The sequence below is a fragment of the Lepidochelys kempii genome, chromosome 6, assembly GCF_965140285.1.
Source record: "Lepidochelys kempii isolate rLepKem1 chromosome 6, rLepKem1.hap1, whole genome shotgun sequence".
NCBI classification, from domain to species: Eukaryota; Metazoa; Chordata; order Testudines; family Cheloniidae; genus Lepidochelys; species Lepidochelys kempii.
The window spans coordinates 43,231,229-43,250,014 of NC_136385.1; the positions used below are offsets into that span (position 1 = coordinate 43,231,229).

At 39.3% G+C, this 18,786-nt stretch overlaps 1 protein-coding gene across 3 annotated transcripts in view; it reads left to right on the plus strand.

Moving 5' to 3' along the window:
* Positions 1-18,786, plus strand: part of DCDC1 (doublecortin domain containing 1) — a 420,018-nt gene that overhangs the window by 166,796 nt on the left and 234,436 nt on the right. For all 3 annotated transcript variants that reach the window (XM_073347762.2, XM_073347767.2, XM_073347768.1), the window contains exon 9: positions 18,407-18,499. In XM_073347762.2, the coding sequence (XP_073203863.1) occupies positions 18,407-18,499 (93 nt within the window). The remainder of the gene's footprint in view (positions 1-18,406; positions 18,500-18,786) is intronic.

Below are 18,786 nucleotides of genomic sequence, written 5' to 3' on the forward strand. Positions count from 1 at the left end.
GAAGTATCCCTTTCAATGTCTGGTTTCTTTTTATAAATACAAGAAAGGGAAATTTTATGTTTACTGTTATTGTAATTCTAGTTTTAAATTAGTGTTGGAGAAACTTCTACAACCCAATCCTTGATGATGTTGTGATGTTACTATTAACTTCTAAGCATGGAACATTAACCAGTATGATTTTTAATGTTAAAATACTTTTTAAAATTATCATTAGGAAAAAAAATACTGTTGAATCCCTCCCAATCCATTTCAAGATAGAGCTGCCTTTATTTCTTTACCGGGGAATAAATTCTCTTTTTGTATAATATAGGAAGAGTAAAACTGATCAAATAATCAGCTTGTTAAATTTCTAGAATCAAGTGTTAATTGTTTTAAGAAAAAGTAGTTGAAAACATCTATAAAAATGAAAAAGTAAAATTGCCTGTTTTGTGGATTTTTGTTCTAAACAGTATGTCACCATTCAATTTTTTTATATTCAGCTTTGTAACAGTGGGTATGTCTATTCTGCAACATAAGCCTAAGCTTGAGTCTTGGCTCAAGTCTAACCCCCTTGCATCTATGCTGCAATTGCTCCACTTGACTCGGGTCCCGGGAGTCAGCTGGAAGTCAGCCTCAATTCCATGGGACAACTTCCTTAGTCCTCTCTATACCAACAATCTGCAGTCCACTCTATTGATAATGGAAGCCACATCCCCTTTGCAAATGACAGCAGCTCAGGTCAGCGTTAACCCATTCTCTTCTGATCTCCAGTCTGCAAGCACACTATCAGAGAGCCTCCTGGGTTTGCAATGGAGAGCAAACTGAGCAAGCCCTTTTGCAAAGTGAGCTGCTTCCTGGTAAAGTGCAGGGCAGGCAATAAAGTTTTCCCACAGTGCACCAAGGTCCTATGGCTAGAGCAGCCACATTTCAGGGGGGCACTAGGGACTCTGGGATATAGTTACTTTGACTTGGGTCTGAGCACTGCAATGTGGATGCCAGAGCCCTAAATTTGAGCACAGGTTAGAAAAGCCTTAATATAGGGTTAAAATACAATGTAGATACTCAACCCCAGGGTTCCCTAACATGGACCAGCTGACTCAAGTCCCACTAACCCTGGGCTTACATTATGGTGTAGATATACCCAGAGCATCTGTCACATTAAACAAAGCTGAGCTAAGCTTTCCTATTCAAGTCCAGATTCTTCCAGTTGAGCCAATTCAGAGGGTGGGGTAGCATCTGGGGTCTATAACAGGCCTAGAACATAAGAATGGCTATACTAGGTTAGACCAATGGTCCATTTATCCCAGTACCCAATCTCGGATAGTGGCCGGTGCCAGATGCTTCAGAGAGAATGAACAGAACAGGGCAATTTTGAGTGATTCATCCCCTGTTGTCCAGTCCCAGCTTCAGGCAGTTGGAGGATTAGGGACATCCAGAGCACAGGGTTCCATCCCTGGCCATTTTGGCCTATCCTCTATGAACTGATCTAATTGTTTTTTGAACCCAGTTATACTTTTAGCCTTCACAACATCTGCCAGTGATGAGTTTCCCAGGTTGTTTGTACATTGTATGAAGAAATACTTTGTTTTAAACCTGCTGCCTATTAATTTCATTGAGTGAATTCTGTTTCTTGTGTTATGTGAAGGGGTAAGCATTCGCTTTCGCCACACCATTTATCATTTTACAGACCTCTAGCATATCCCTCTCTTAGTTGTCTCTTTTCTAAGCTGAACAGTCCCAATCTTTTTAATTTCTCCTCATATGGAAGCTGTTTCATACTCCTAATCACTTTTGTTGCCCTTCTCTGTCCTTTGTCCTATTCTAATATATCTTTTTTGAGATGGGGCAATCAGACCTGCATGAAGTATGCAAGGTGTGGTTGTACCATTGATTTATATAGTGGTATAAGAGGGGTTTACTGGCTGAGCTCCTCAAGACAGAGAGCCTGGGTCAGAGAAGGCTGAAGGCAGGAGCAGCAGCAGAAATAGATGCCTGCTGGCTCTCAGGACCAGAAAGAACTGAAGGAAGTGGGGGCAGCAGAGCAGTTTACCTGCTGATGTCTCCTTGCAGGAGAGCTGGACCCCCAGGAACAGTGAAAGGTACAGGGGGAGTGAGGGATGCTCCCCAGCAAGGATGCTTCCAGAAGAGAGACTCTGGGAGTTTCCATGGGAAGAGCAGAATTGCATTCCAAAAGAAAGGGCTGGGGTTTTTCAGCAGACTGGGTCATAGGTGGTCAGGCTTAGTAGTTGGAGCGGGAGGGAGGCCTAGTGGTCGGAGTCTCAATGCCAGAGCCAAGGGTTGGAACTGGATTACCAGGAGTCAAGGAAGGCAGGAGAAGGGCTGATTCTGAGACAGGAGCATGGCTGGAACAAGATGGGAATGAGGCTGGGTGCAGGGTAGTACCTGTGCTGGAGTGGTAGAAGATTAACAGGAGCAGGACTTGGGGAGACGAGCATAGGGAGGCAGGGGCAGAATGGGGCAGCCAGGGGGCCATGGCTCCATAATTTTTTACCAGATAAGGGTGAGCAACGGGGGAGGCGGAGCGGAGAGGACTGAGTGCGGGGTGGGGTCTTGGGGGAAAGAGGCAGCATGGGGCGGGGCTTGGGGAAAAGGAGCAGTGCAGGGGCAGAGCATCAAGGGAAGGAGCAGTGTGGGGGCAGGACCTTGGGTATGGGGCAGCATGGGGGCAGGGCCTCAGTGTGGAAGGGGTGGTGAGGGCGGGGTCTCAAGGAAAAGGGGTGGTACAAGGATTGGGGGAAGGGGCAGCACAGGCGCCAATAGTAGAGGCAGAGAGTCTCTGGGTGTTGAACAGTCAGCAAGCTGCTGCTGCTAGGTTAAAAACCTGGCCTGGTGGCTTCCTGAGCCAATCAGGCAGGATGGCCAAGCAGGCCGCCTAGCTGGCTCATTAGGGCATCAGAAGTATTGAGCAGGTGCAGCTTAGGGCCTTACTTCTGACATGAGTTGGCTGTCCTGGTACAGGGACTGAAGAGGACAAACAAAGAGTCCAATGTGGCAAAGACACATGTTGAGACACATGTTGCTTCTATGTTGAGAAGAAAGCCAGGTTTTAAGGACTATATGCACTGGCAGTAATATGGACTATCTTTTGGGACTTTTGTTATGGAAATTTGCATTTGTTTTGTTTAATAAACTATGTTAGTGGACAAGAGGATAAGCTGGCGTGGAGTTACTGGGAACCCAAAAGGGAAACTGATGTGAGGGGCCACTTGCAGGCAGTGGTGGATTACTGACCCTGGCTAATTTGGGGCCCCTTGAAAAATCTCCCCCTGCTGTGGCCCTGGAGCTGGAGAAGTTTGCACTCCCTGCCACGGCCCCGGGGCTACGATGGGGGCACAGAGCTTCTCTAGTCTCAGGACGGCAATGAGGGGTGGTGAAAAGGAGCAAGCGGGGGATGGGGCCACAGGGGAAGGGGTGGAATGGGGCAGGGTCGTGGGCAGAATGGGGGAGAGCTGCAGGGAAGAGGTGGAACAGTGCAGGGCCAGGGATGGAATGGGGTGGGGGAAGGGGGAAGGAGCAGAATGGGGTGGGGCCATGGACAGAGCTGTAGGTGGAAGGGATGGGGTGGGTTCATGGTTCCAGCATTGGGGCGCCCTCACTTGCTCCAGCTCAGGGCCCCAGGAGACCTTAATCCACCTCTGCTTGCAGGGCTGCCACGAGGCCCTGAAGTGGTGCTTGGGAGGAGGCCACTTGTTTTACACACTTATACAATATCAATAGCTTCCTGTGAGATGGTGGTTTTAATAGATTGCAATGCAGAAGGGACCATTGTGATCATCTAATCTGACATCCTGTATAACACAGGCCATAGAATTTACCCAAAATAATTTGTAGAGTATATCTTTTAGAAAACATTCAATCTTGATTTAAAAATTGTCAGTGAAGGAGAACTGTGATGGAGAAAAATTGTTCTAGTGATTAATTATCCTCACTGTTAAAACCTTATGCCTTATTTCCACTATAAATTTGACTAGCTTCAGCTTCCAGTCATTGTATTTTGTTATACCTTTCTGTTCTAGATTGAAGAGTCCATGATTAAATATTTATTCCTCAGGTAGATACTTACAGACTGTAATCAAGTCACCTATTAGACTCAAAGAGATCAATCACTATAAAACATGTTTACTAATCCTTTAATCATTCTCATGGCTCTCCTCTGAACCCTCTCCAATTTATCAGCATCCTTCTTGAATGGTTGGCATCAGAACTGGACACAGTATTCCAGCAGCAGTTGCACTAGTGCCCAGTAGAGAGGTAAAATAACTGCTCTACTCCTATTCAAGATTCCCCGGATTATGCATCCGAAGAGCGCATTAGGTCTTTTGGCCACAGCATCACACTGTGAGCTCATATTCAGCTGATTATCTACCACGACCCCCAATTTCTTTTCAGAGTCACTGCTTCCCATGATAGAGTACCTCATCCTGTAAGTGTGGCCTACATTTTTTGTTCCTACATACATTTAGCCATATTAAAATATTGCACATTGTTTGCTTCCACTCAATTTAACAAAGGATCCAGGTTGCTTTAAAATCAGGGACCTATCCTCTTCGTTATTTACCTCTCCTGCAATTTTTGTGTCGTCTGATTCACTGTATATTTATAAGGATCATAGGTGGTCCTGCATTGTCTCTGGGCTAAAATTATTGTGTTATAGTTTCTTTGCACCAATCTGAAAATGCAGAGGAGCTGTAATCTGAATTTAAACACCAAGCAGAGAATTAACCTGTCAGAGGGGAATCTGCTTGCTGGTGCATCTGTACCACTGCCAGGGCTTTGCCATTGCCTTCCTCTCTCCCAGAATATGGGGAACGTTGGTGACAGGGAAATGCCATGGCTATGCCAATCCTTCGCTGATGGTGGTTCCATTAAAGGCCCAATGCTAGTGGTCCGACTTAGAACAACCTTAGTACTTCCTCTAAATACTGCTGCATGGTGCATAGTAAGCCTCTGACAGTGTTTTTAAATAAAGTCTGGGCTTTTGTTGCTGTTACTTTTAGGAGATTAATTTGCTATTCAGTTCTTCAATGGTCATTTTTACCAAATGGGTCTTCTACTCTCAGAATCTTTTTCTACATTTTAGTGGGCAAAAGAATCTGTGCTAAAAAGAAGTTGTTGCTGATATCAATAAACTACTTCATCAAACCAGGCCTCAGTGTGCTATTCAGCCCATTAATATGAGCTGAATGGCAGAGCTCTATGCCTCCTGACCCTGCCATCCACCAGTATGGGAGATGGGTTGGAGACAAAAGTGGGCATTGCCGAAGAGTGGTGTACTCTGAAAATCCTGGGTCAGTGCAACAATCCCTAGAGAAGCCTTTCAGCCAACGCAAGTTAGAGTAGCTTATGATGAAACTAGCCCTCAGCTGCTACTATGATCATGGAATGGAAAACAGCCTTTCTTCCTACCTCCTTACTGAGCAGAACTCAGGCTCAGTTTAGGATCTGGTCCAGTTTTTATATATATTATTTTGATTATATTTTTCTCTTTTAATTATACAAGACTCTTGTTTTTGTAATCTGAGTTTTACTTACAATTAGTTGCTTTTGATATTAAGGCTTCTACCAATACAATGTCAAAACCGAGAAAAACAATCTGTATACTGTAGATAATAAGGTAATCAAGAAATGTATCACAACCATAAATGTCAGTATATTTTAGTATTGTTGTCTATGAATACATTTGACTGTGTCAATATTTGCAAAATAGTTCCCCCGCCCTTGAAAGGTTACACACATTATTGGGTAAATGCACACTATATAGAAGCAGCTTAATACTTTATGTATCTGTATGTATTTAGTTTGTTGAAAGTTACATTTTATATATATTGGTTGGATATTTGCCAGATAGATCCAGCTAACTTTAGGCCTTACATGAACAGTGAAAGAAAACAGAAGTAAGGAAACAGAGGTTAACAATGGACAAAGCGTGAATTCACAAGTGGCCTTGTAAATAATATGTAGCTAGTAGATAAAGAAATAGTAAGAAGAGTAATGTGTGATAAGCTTGTAGCTGCAGTTTTGCTTACTAGCACACTTTGTATCTCATGAATAAGTCATGGTCTATACAGGGATTGGTTCATAAAATTAGTAAACCAATCATAAAGCATGTGATACAATGTAGAATGAAATGTGCACATGTTTGTTTTAGAATATATGTATATATATACATATATTCTAAAACAAACATGTATATATTATATATATAATCTGATTTATAATTATGTAGTTTGGAGTTCCCTGATCACCTCAGGTGTAGCTTTATGAAATTCCAGTAAAGAAACATCATTGACAAGTTTGGATTCAAACTCAGTTTTTTGGATTCCATAGAACTGGATAAAAGGTTCTTCCAGAACTGGATGTTCTGGATAAGATGAGTGGAAAAGGTCTCAGAGGAAATCCCAAGGTTAACTAGTAACCTTAACCCTAATTCTGAAATTTTTTACATTCCATCCCATACTATAGATAATAAAGGCTACAATATCAAACAGGGCTCAGTAGGTGAACTTGGAAATATGTGAAGGCATTTGTACAATCAAATAATAGCATATTTTGTTCTATATTTGCAAATGCCCATTTGCTGTAAATATGTGGGATTCTGCAGATGCATCTTTTTCTCCCCTCTGAAACTATTTGAAGGGATTTTGTGGGTCAGTCTTTTTGCTGAAATTAAATGTAATAAGTTCATGCTAATATTAATGACGATTTTTAATAGAAAAAAATGGTTGTTTTTTTCCTTTCAGAGTTTTTTATGGTTCAAGGAATTTGTTATGATGTTATGAATAGTATTGTAGGTTTTCAGTAGTTTATAAATTTAACAGATTACTATTCAATCCCAGTATTTTTTTTTGATGAATTCATATGGGCTTGGTTTAGTGAAACATCCATCAAGCCTCTGCACTTCATAGCCCATGCTAGTCCCCCAGTATGGACTCTGTCTGTCTTCCCTGATGCATGAGACAGGTGTTTCTGCTTACTGTTGAATCAGGCTCTTTATAGCTCAGTTTTTCAGTCTCTTGATGTATCAATATGAGGAATATTTAAACAATTTAAAATGAGAAAAGCTTCATTTTAAAGTTATATTTATAAAAGAAGAATTTGGTTATGTCGATGTACAGAAACTTAAGTTTTGAATATCATGCTGTTGAGATTCCCATACAGAACAAAAACACTTACATACAGATTTATAATGTTTATAATGCACGTAAAAATTAGTTATTTTAGAATTAGGAACACTAGTTAATAATATCAAAAATCCATTCATAATTTGTGGAGACTTTAGTAGTCACAATGAGCTATGGTGAAATAAGAAAATTGATCAAAATGGTAAATGTTTAGAACAATTTATTGACATGTATAACCTGATTATATTGAATACAGGTGCACCTACTAGATTTAATTCAGTGGATGGATCTTTTTCTGTTTTGGATTTGGGAATTGGAACAAATAATAGAGCTAGTAAATGCATCTGGGAAATTCATAAAGACTGAAATGGGAAGTGATCACTTCTCTACGCTTATTGAGTACCAAGGCCAAGGAAATGTCGAAAACACAAGAAGAGTCCCTTGCTGAAATTTCTGAAAAGCTGATTGGGGACATTTTCAAGATTCAATTTGATGAATATTTATGTAGTAACTATACAACTGAGAACATAGAAGAATTCTATAACAACATAATAAAAGGAATTATAGCAGCACTTCATAGAATCATAGAATATCAGGGTTGGAAGGGACCTCAGGAGGTCATCTAGTCCAACCCCCTGCTCAAAGCAGGACCAATTGACTTGATCTGGTCATCAACAAAACATCAAATTGTCCCTGACTTAGTGACTTAGAAATCCAGTTCCCTGGTGGAATGAGGATTGCAAATTAACAATCAATGAAAGAAATAAGGCATATAAGCAAGCAAGATACACAATTAATAGTAAAGACCTAATTACTTTTATAAAATATATAATGCTTTGATGGTGGCACAAAGGATTAACAGAAAGACAAAAAAATGAAGTTGGAGAAATTTCTGTAGGAAATTGAACAAATATTCAGAGCTTTAAGAAATATATAAGCAAATTCCAAGAATGAATGAAATTTGAAGTAAAAGTAAATGTGTACCTGAACATATTGTAAACAATGAAATTGAGGTCTCTAACTTAGGAAAGGCAGACATTTTTGCAAAAGAATTCCAAAAGTCAGTAGTAATATGAATCAAAGCAGTGAGTTTTATGAGTGGGGGGAAAAAGGAGGTTTATTGAGGAAAGCTGTGAGCTATTAAATGGCTGGAGAGAATATACTCATGATATGTTAAACAAAAATTGTAGTATGCAGGAGCTTATTGCAGCCAATAGAACAAGGAAAAATATATCACCAGGTAAAGATAACATAAGTAATGAAATGCTTCCACACTTGTCAGAAGGGAATCTAAAGATGCTATTGTGGTCACATAATTATATATGGGGGTGGGGGAAGAGGATGAGCGGGGAGGGCTGCTGCCAATGGAATAAAAACAGGAATTGGTGATACTAATTAGGAAACCAGGCAAGGTACATACAAGACCTGATGTTTATAGGCCTATTGCTCTCACATAATGTGTGAGGAAAACCATGGAAAATATGATAAATGTAAGACTAGTGGAATACTTGGAGAAAAATGATATTATAACTGAGATACAAAGTGGCTTCAGAAAAGGAAGATGTACAGTTGACCATATAGGGCAGGGGTGGCCAATCTCTGGCTCCAGAGCCACATGCGGCTCTTCAGAGGTTAATATGCGGCTCCTTGCATAGGCGCCAACTCTGGGGCACGAGCTACAGGCGCCAACTTTCCAATGTGCTACAGGGTGCTCACTGCTCAACCCCTGGCTCTTCCCCAGGCCCCAGCCCCATTCTACTCCTTCCCCTGAGTCTGCTGCGCCCTTGCTCCTCCTCCTCCCCTCCCCCCCCACCTCCCGAGCCTCCTGCATACCACTAAACAGCTGATCACAGCGGGCAGGAGGTGCAGGGATGTAGGGTTAGGTGTTGAATGGTGGTGCTGCTGTCGGGTGGGAGACACTGGGGGCAGGGGGGAAGCTGATGCGGGAGGCTGCTAATGTGTTACTCTGGCTCTTTGGCAATGCACATTGGTAAATTATGGCTCCTTCTCAGGCTCAGGTTGGCCACCCCTGATATAGGGACTGGAAACAGAGGTACAAAAAGCATAAGGACTAAGAACTTTATGATAACAGTTTTCCTTGACATTGAAAAAGCATATGACATGCTATGGAGGGAAGGCCTGCTATATAAACTAGCTAAAATTGGAATAAAAGGGAGAATGTTTTGGTGGATAAGGGACTTTTTAAGTGACAACTATATAAATCAGAGTGGGAATAACTTTATTAAAAACCTACAAGCTTGAAAATGGAATTCCACAAAGGAGTATTGTCAGCCCTACTTTGTTTTCCATTATGATAAATGACCCCTTGGAAAGTGTGCAGACAGGAATAGGCATTTCCTTCTTTGCAGACAACTGTGCTATATGGACTAAGCATAAAAGACTTAAAGTAGCTGAGGAAAAGACAAATTAGGCACTCCAGAGAATTTCCAAGTGGGAAAATGTTTGGGGGATTTAAATGCTCATATGCAAAAACTAAGGGAATGCTTTTAATTAGGAAGAAAATTAGGGAAGGCTGGGACTTATTTCTTTATGGTGAAAAAATTAAGATAGTTCAATAATTTATGTTCCTATGATAATAATAAATTAATTGATAATAAATTAACTTGGAAAGATTGCATAGATGATATCATAAAAATTGTAAAAGTAGAATTAAATTACTTAGTAGTATAGCTGGATACAAATGGGATGCAGATAAGGTATAGATGATATATAATGCATTGATAAGACCAGTTTTAGACTATAGATGACAAGCTTTTGGTTCAGCTTCAAAAACCACTGAATGCATCTGATGAAGTGAGCTGTAGCTCACGAAAGCTTATGCTCAAATAAATTTGTTAGTCTCTAAGGTGCCACAAGTACTCCTTTTCTTTTTGCGAATAAAGACTAACACGGCTGCTACTCTGAAACCTGTTAGAAACTTGGAACTGTTCCAGGCCCAAGCTCTATGATTGACATGTGGTGCAATGGTGGTAACATCAATGTGTGCTGCAAATAGCCACTGGAGAAGCACCTATAAACCTAAGGATGGAACTATTAGATCTAATCTTTTGGGCAAAGGTAAAAGGAATAATGAAAATAGAAGTATACAATGGATTTATGAGGATTGCTGAGAAATTAATAGACAAAATGTGATGGATTGCCACAGACTTCCTCATACGATCAGGGAAAGAATAGGCAAAGGAGATATATTTAAATGAAAAATTGAGAGCGCTAAAAATTTTTAGTCATGGGAAATCAAATTACAGCTGGACAGTTATTTCTCCCATTTGTGGATTTGGAATAGTATGAAAAAAACCAAGGGAATGAAAATACTACACATTATGACCAATACAATTTCTGAATTAATTTATGAAAAATGGGGCTGGCTTAGTCAAGTCTATACAGACGGATCAAAAGATGACAGCCTGGGTGGAGTAGGAACAGCCTTCTGTCATCCCAGTCCAAAAATCTAAAAGGCTACTGAATTATGTGACCGTTCTAATGGCTGAACTAATAGGGATAATGTTCGCATTAGCCTGAGTACGAGATGTGTGACCAGCTGCAGCTGTAATTTTATTTGATGCCTTGTCAGGCATTATGACAATCAGATCAGGGACTTCAGGAAGAAAAAATGACACAAACAGTGAAATAATATTCCTAACTACAGAAATAATTCAAGTAGGTATCTGTGTAACAATAGTAGATTATGGGTTTCAGAGTAACAGCCGTGTTAGTCTGTATTCGCAAAAAGAAAAGGAGTACTTGTGGCACCTTAGAGACTAACCAATTTATTAGAGCATAAGCTTTCGTGAGCTACAGCTCACTTCATCAGATGCATATCGTGGAAACTGCAGCAGACTTTATATATACAGAGAGAATATGAACCAATACCTCCTCCCACCCCACTGTCCTGCTGGTAATAGCTTTTACCAGCAGGACAGTGGGGTGGGAGGAGGTATTGGTTCATATTCTCTCTGTATATATAAAGTCTGCTGCAGTTTCCACGATATGCATCTGATGAAGTGAGCTGTAGCTCACGAAAGCTTATGCTCTAATAAATTGGTTAGTCTCTAAGGTGCCACAAGTACTCCTTTTCTTTTTGCGAATAGTAGATTATGGCACATATCAGCATACCTGGAAATGAGGTGGCTGACAAAGCAGCAAAAAACAAGCTCTAAAAAATGAGGAAGTGGATAATAAGATATCCTTAAGTAGACAAGTGTAGTCATGAAGGAGCTTGTGAATGAAAGGAGCTTGTGAAGGAATGCCAAGAACTACGGACTAAGGAAACAAAAGGATGAAGATTTTATGATGTATGCTCAAAAACTGAAGATAATACTATTCTCCATAGTCAGATACAAAGAGTCTAGTAGTCATTTTTATAGTGTTAGCAGATCATTGTGCCTTAAATGATAAATTAAACTTATTAAAATACATAAAGATAGGTTGTATAATGTGTGCAAAACCAAATAAACTGTTGATCATGATCTGTGGCATTGTGGACAATATTCTATGGAAACAAAGTTCTTTTATGAAAAATTGAGTCAGCTTGGATCAAAGATGTTTCCGTAAAGGGACTAGTGAGAATATCAGGAAAATGTTGCATTACCTTAAGGATACTAGACTAAGTGAAAGGACTTTTTTTAAAAAAATGGCTAAAAGTGAATGAAGAAAATGGTGGTCATAGCCTCATATGTTGTGCCAAAAAACAAAGACAAGGGGTTTGTCTTCACTACCCACTGGATCGGCGGGCAGCGATCGATCCAGTGGGGATTGATTTATCGCATCTAGTCTAGACGCGATAAATCAACCCCGCCCCCCGAGTGCTCTCCCATCGACTCCTGTACTCCAGCACCACGACAGTGTAGGCAGAGTCGACGGGCAAGCAGCAGCAGTCGACTCACCATGGTGGAGACACCAAAGTAAGTCGATCTAAATACGTCTACTTCAGCTACGTTATTCACGTAGCTGAAGTTGCGTAACTTAGATCAATTCCCCTCCTCCCCCTAATGTAGACCAAGGCAAAGAGAGGATCTTCAGGGGAAGAATTTTGCAGTCAGTCCCTAGGATGAGGGAGGTCAGCAGGGACAAGCACAAAGTCCCAGGGGGAGAGCCTGCCCCGGAGTAAGGAATCTGGCAAGAAGGTAGGAGCGGTGAAGGTAGGAGCAGGGAGTAAAGTAAGCTTCCATGGAAAATCCAAGAGAAAGAGAAAATAGAGAGACTTGGTAGAAAGGAGCACTGGGAAACAGCAACAGGACTGCATTGCTGGTTGTAGGGTCCCTGGGCTGGAACCCAGCTTAGCGGGTGAGCCCATGTTGCCCTACCAGCCATTGTTATAGTGGCATAGAGCCTCAAACTGGGACTGAACACCATTTGGAGATGGCATTTGGACAATTGTCCTTTTGTCCTTCATAACCAAAGTACTGGTGGACTAAAGGGTGACCTAGCTGGAGGGCCAAGTTATCAGAAGAAAGACTATAGCAAAGTGAGCGATGAAGAGCAAGGGGACACCCTATGCAGCGAAAGCTACATTCCTAGACCTAGAGGCAAGGAGGCGCACTAGTGATCAGTAGGAACCTAATTACACTATGCTCTTGCAAACACGCACATGTGAGTAACTGTACTGATCCAAGCAATCTCACTGAATTCAATACATGTGCTTACTTGTGGAATGTATATCACTTGTTTGTTTGCAGGATTGGGGCCTATGGTCCTGTAAATTATCAGGCTAGAACACTGACACTTTTTGGAAGCTATACTGTTGGAGATCAAGGAATCAAGCTTAACTATTGCAGCTTGAACTACAATAATGCTGCACTTCTCATTTTTCCCCAAATCTGAATGGAGATGATTTAGTTACTATTGTTTTATAATCTTTTAATTATTACAAGAAACACAGAATATAATAAAGATCAAAGCTTACTTATATACTACTATTAAATTACTAAATATAGTTATCTATAGCACATATGTTGAGTAACTATAGTTATCAAACAGAATTGGTTAATTGCTTTAATTATTCACATTCAGATAAAATTAAGTTATTAAATAGTTTGTCATCACTAATTTCTATTGTCATTTTCTTCTTTATAAAGTGAAAATAATTATATATGGAATATTAATAAAGATTTCAGAAGCTCAAGCAAACTTGTAAAGTCTTTAACAGAAGTATATTTACAAAAATAAGGTCTTTTCTGGGACAGCCATAATGTAGAATTGTGCAATAGTTATGGTATGGTTTTTCAACTAGCAGCTACTTCTCTTTTCCCATACATAAATGGCAGCCAGCAATAGCTAGAAACAAAAGATCCCTCTCCCACTCTCTGAATACAGTGACATTCATTCTCAGAGAAGCAGGGGCAGCTTTTTGAAAGGAGACTTCTTCAGCCCAACAATAACACACAATGAGTTATTGACTTGTTTATATATGGAGCTCTTTTCAGTAACTAACTCTGACTCCCCACAGTCTGGACAAATGATTGATTTCGTTGTTAGAAAAAGAGAGAGCTCTTGCACTAAACTCTGTAGTGCAAACTACTTTTCCCCCATTTGTTCCCCTACTGAATAGGACCTTATTAAAATGCACTTTCCAAAAAATACCTGCAGCTGGCCTTTATAAGCATGTTTTGTATATATAAATAAGTAATTTGTCCCACTCTTTTGTATAGTAATAGGGCATTGGGTAATCTTGTCAATATATATATCTGAAGGCTGATTGCCACAGTTTTTATGTTAAATTGTATTATTTATATTTATCTGCATGTAAAACATAATTCAGATTACTTATTTGAACAGTAGCTATGTGCTAATTGGTTACAAATGTTAATATTTTAAATTTAATGGGCATAAGCTTTTCTTATGGTGAGATCTTGAGACTATAAATTGGCTATGCGCTCTACATGCAGGTTAATTAGATATTTTATAATATTTGAGCAAAGTATGAACATTTAGTTAAAACCCTTTTGTATTTTGAATATATAATTATTGATCCATTTGTCATCTCATAACTATAATTATAAAATGTCCAGCTATACATTCTGTTATATTCTACTGCTCAAAACACAAACATTTTCCATGAATTCTTTATGCCCATCTGTTGAAAGGAGAATTGATTAATCCACCCTTTTGTTATCTCTCAAGGGTTTTTGTTTTGTTTTCTCTGTAAAAAAGTTAGCTTTCTTCGGTCCTACTTTACATATTTTAAATGTAAACAAGCATTTGCTATCTTCTTTCATTAAAATGTTTATATGTAGCACCTAAAAAGTTGGCTTGTACAGCTGCTATGCTGGAGGAACAATTTCTGTATGATCAGAAAGCATAGCTCACTTTATGCTATACTGAACTCTATGCTTTACTAGCTGCATACCCTCCATGGGAAGTTAAGAACCCATTCTCCTCAATAATTTGTGGAGAAATTATGTCTGGGATGCATCTTACAAAGAAACAAGGAAAAGATTATAAGAATTTATTAAAAGTGAACACGTTTGTAAAATAGCCAGAACTAGCCTTTAATTGCACATTAGGCCGAATTTGCTATGGGGTTGCATCTATGTATTCAGTTACACTTGTGCAAAGTGAATGTAAAATATTACCAGATCAGAATGATAGCATTTTAATACAGCACTGCATATACTCTGCAGAGTGGTAAATAATTACACAAGATACAAGATGGCAGAAAATTATGTCCATTGCATTGTATTTTTAAAAGCTTTTCCCACATGATTTTAAGAAAGGGTAGGTTACCTGTTTATCCAGATGCTTAAAATTTTCAGAAAACCTAGGGAGCCTGACCAATGTGAATTGCTTCGAGCAGGGGGTTGGACTAGATGACCTTCTGGGGTCCCTTCCAACCCTGATATTCTATGATTCTATGTCCATCAAATTTGCTGATTTTGGTACTTGTACTCTCTGCCTTGCTGTTTGCTTTTTACTTTTTTCCTTGTTTTGTATTCTTTCCATCATCTTTGTGCTCTCTTTCCCTGTACTTCTTTTCTTTCATTCTTTCTCTTTCATTTTTTGTCCAAATAAATTGTTTCAATTCTTCATACCTTAACTATTTTTTCTCTTAGTTTATTTTCTTTTCTTTTCCATCTTCTGCTTCTTTTATTATACTCTTCTTTGCTGTCTCTTCTTTTCTTTTGGTTTTGACTACTTTCTATTTCTTTCCCTCTCAATTCTGACTCCTTTTTTTCTTTTCTCTCTTTTCTCACTCTGTTTTCAGTTTCTCTTTTCTGTCCCTCTCTAACCTTTCTTTAAATCCTTTATTAACAAACCACCATGCTATTGTTTGTGTAAGAATTTGGGGGGAGGGATAGCTCAGTGGTTTGAGCATTGGCCTGCTAAACCCAGGATTGTGAGTTCAATACTTGAGGGGGCCATTTAGGGATCAGGGCAAAAATTGGGGATTGGTCCTGGTTTGACCAGGGGGTTGGACTAGATGACCTCCTGAGGTTCCTTCTAACTCTGAGATTCTATGAAGAGAGGAAAATTAGCAAAAGTATATGTACAGAGTTGAGGTCATATAATTTCCCACTGCATGGTACAGATGAATGAAAGAAGAAATCCTATTCCAATGACACAATTATGTATGGCCCCTGTCTATTCTAGACATCCAGGTTAATACCAATTCACTTCCACCTGGGTTATCAATTCTGGGAGCCCAGTGCAGATGGGGCATCGGCAATATATCTCCTGATCAATGTCAGTCTGACTGGCATAGTACATAAATGATGGCAGCAGCTGGCGATCCATGTACATTAATGCTACCAATCTTGCTGACCTGGGTGGAAATGAGCCAAAATTAGTGGACAGTGTTTTAAAAGTCCCTAGTGTAAACAAGCTTTTTGAGGCAGGAAGCTCAAAGTAATATATAATTCCCCTTCCCCAGTTCAGTGAAAGGTCCTCCACATGAACATCAGTAATCAGTCTCATATGGGTTGTGAAAGGACATTCCTAAGCAGAAGGAGATGGGTAAGGGAAGAGCCACTTTTGTGCCATCACCTGTCTGTAAACCCATTAGGAATTTCCTGTAGAAATTAGTGCTTACTTTGTTATCTATAGGGTCTTGCTTTATGCCATCAACCCACTTTGGGTTATGGATCAGGAGACCGTGACAGCATGTCTCTTGAATGAGTTTTGCTGGCAAAGGGTAAAGTCTGGTTCTCTGCATGGGTTGCCTGGCACTTTTTAGGATTTCCCTGTGAATCTTGCGATATCCACACATATGAAGCTTTGCCTCATTTTTGGATTGAAAACCATGGGCCACAACCTCGGCTGGAGTAAATTGGTGTAGTTCCATGGAAATCAATGGATCAGTATTGACTTAGTCCGGTAGAACTATGTAGATCCAGCGCTATAACTCCACCTCCACAGGAACTCTCTGAACTGCAGCTTGTAGAGCTTCTTGGTTTTTGTCCTTCCCATATTTAGTACATGTATAATATTTGATGATACACAGATTTACTGTGAATGGTGCCTAGGTTTAGCACTGAAGGGGAAATTGTCTTTCTAACTTTTAACTGGCACACCAACATTTTGAAGTGTTTCTAATCTTTGAAAGACATATGTAGTTAACTCTCTTGGACAAAATTGTTCTGTTGGACAAATTATACCTCTCTTTAATCTTATTGGAAGGCACCCACCTGTTGTCTATATGAAATGATGCCTAATATACAAAATATTTTTCAAACAGCAGGCACTTGACTCTATGGTGATGGGCATGATACAAGAACCTGAACAGAACAGAAAAAGATTTAATGCAGTCTGAACAAGTGAGACCTGTTATGTGTCTTCCATTTAAATTATGCCAAAAGCAGAGCTGCGCTAGGCAAAGCTGACAGGAGAATTGTGCCCTAAAAGAAAAAATGGGCATATTATCATTATGTCTGGATACTTGAAGGAGACGCTATTAACGCTGCATAATTTTTCAAAGTGAAAATGCTCTCTCTTGATTCAACTTTTGCTTTACATATTTCTTATTTGATTTCTATTTGTGTACAGTATTGCAAAATGTATTTAAATGTTATATTTATGAACAGTGTAGCAAGAGTTTGAACACATTCAAATGTTTGTCTTACATTTTCTTAATAATGGCATGGAGCTTTGTCTTACTACAAAACTCATATTCTTTTTGGGGTTCCAAGTATTTACTCTATTGTATTCAGAAAGCTACAAGGGCATCTACAATCTGTTTTATCATGTGAAAGATAGCATTTTGTGTGCAGTTAATTGTGCTGATGCCCATTGTGGGTGGCAAGAATAAAACCTTGGCTTATGGTGAAAAGCTTTTGGCCGCAACTTCACTGTACTTTATCATTAATCAACCTTAACATATACAGTAGCCTGAATAGTTACCCAGTCACCGTCAGTCCTTCCAGTCTTACTATCAGCTATGCTCTTTAATGCCAATGGATGCACCAGTACCCAGTCATCTGACAATGTGGCCTCCCAGTAGCAAGTTCCCATCATACACTTTTCCTGTGTAGAGACTTGGACTCTGGGTGTGTGGCTGTAAAGCTTATTCCAACATGTGTATTCACAATTCCACCCAAAGTGTGGAACAGTGGGTAAAATGCTGGTTCCACTGTAGTCAATGGAAAAGCTTGCATTGATTTCAGTGGGCCAGGATTTTACCCAGTAAATTCTCACAACTGATAATCTGAGAATGTCAAAAGTAAAGATGGTGCACTTGCACCATTTGTTTGAAATCTGCTCCTGCAGGGGGGACAGTGCTCTGTCCAAGCTTTGTGGTCCTCATACAGTGATCCAGAGTGGGGCAGGGTGGGGAAATCTCATTAGAAGACTATTGTACCAAGGGAAATATGGGGTTGGGGCCACTTCTCTCTTAGCATCACATTGGAGTGGTAACAGCAGTCCCCACCCACAGAGCTAGAACATGTGATTGTTAAGCAAGCTATATAGTAGTGAGTGACTAAAAAGTATTAGGTACCACACAACTTATTTTATTATTGTCTATATTAGATATATCTTAAAAACTGTTTGCCAACTTCAAAATAACTATAATATAAAAATTAAAAATTGCATATATTCAAAGTTAGGTTATTCATTCTAAAGGGTGAGTTTTTTCATATATATATTCTAAATTGAAACTGTCCCTATAATGTTAATAAAATCTGTATTTTCAAATGGCTATAGAATAAATATTTTGTGAATGAACTTGTGTATGAATGATTGTATCACAGTTAAAATGTTTTCACTATTGTAAATATGGGTTGTAATCAACAACATTTTATGCACATTTCAAGAAATGATTTTACATTTTTCAGATGGATTTTGCAATTGATGGTCAGAGAGGGGGAATCACAGAAAAAGGCATTCTTTCAATGACAACAGAGGAATTATATTTAGAGCAAGAAAAAGTAAGTGAATAATATCAGTTAAATATTTTGATAAACCTGGAAAAACATTTCAAAGACAGTGAGAGCTATTATTTATATTTGAATATAAAACTGATTTTAATCCCTGCATATAACTAAAAGAAGAGGATTTTTAAAAATAATCTGCTACTTATTGATTTAGTAGAAGGCATTTATAATACTGATTACCCATGTACACCTGGTGAGTTCAGATTTCCTAATCTCAAAATGTACTACTGCGTTTTCCTGTTAAAGCAAGCAGTTTTATGATATCAAGACACAGATGGAAT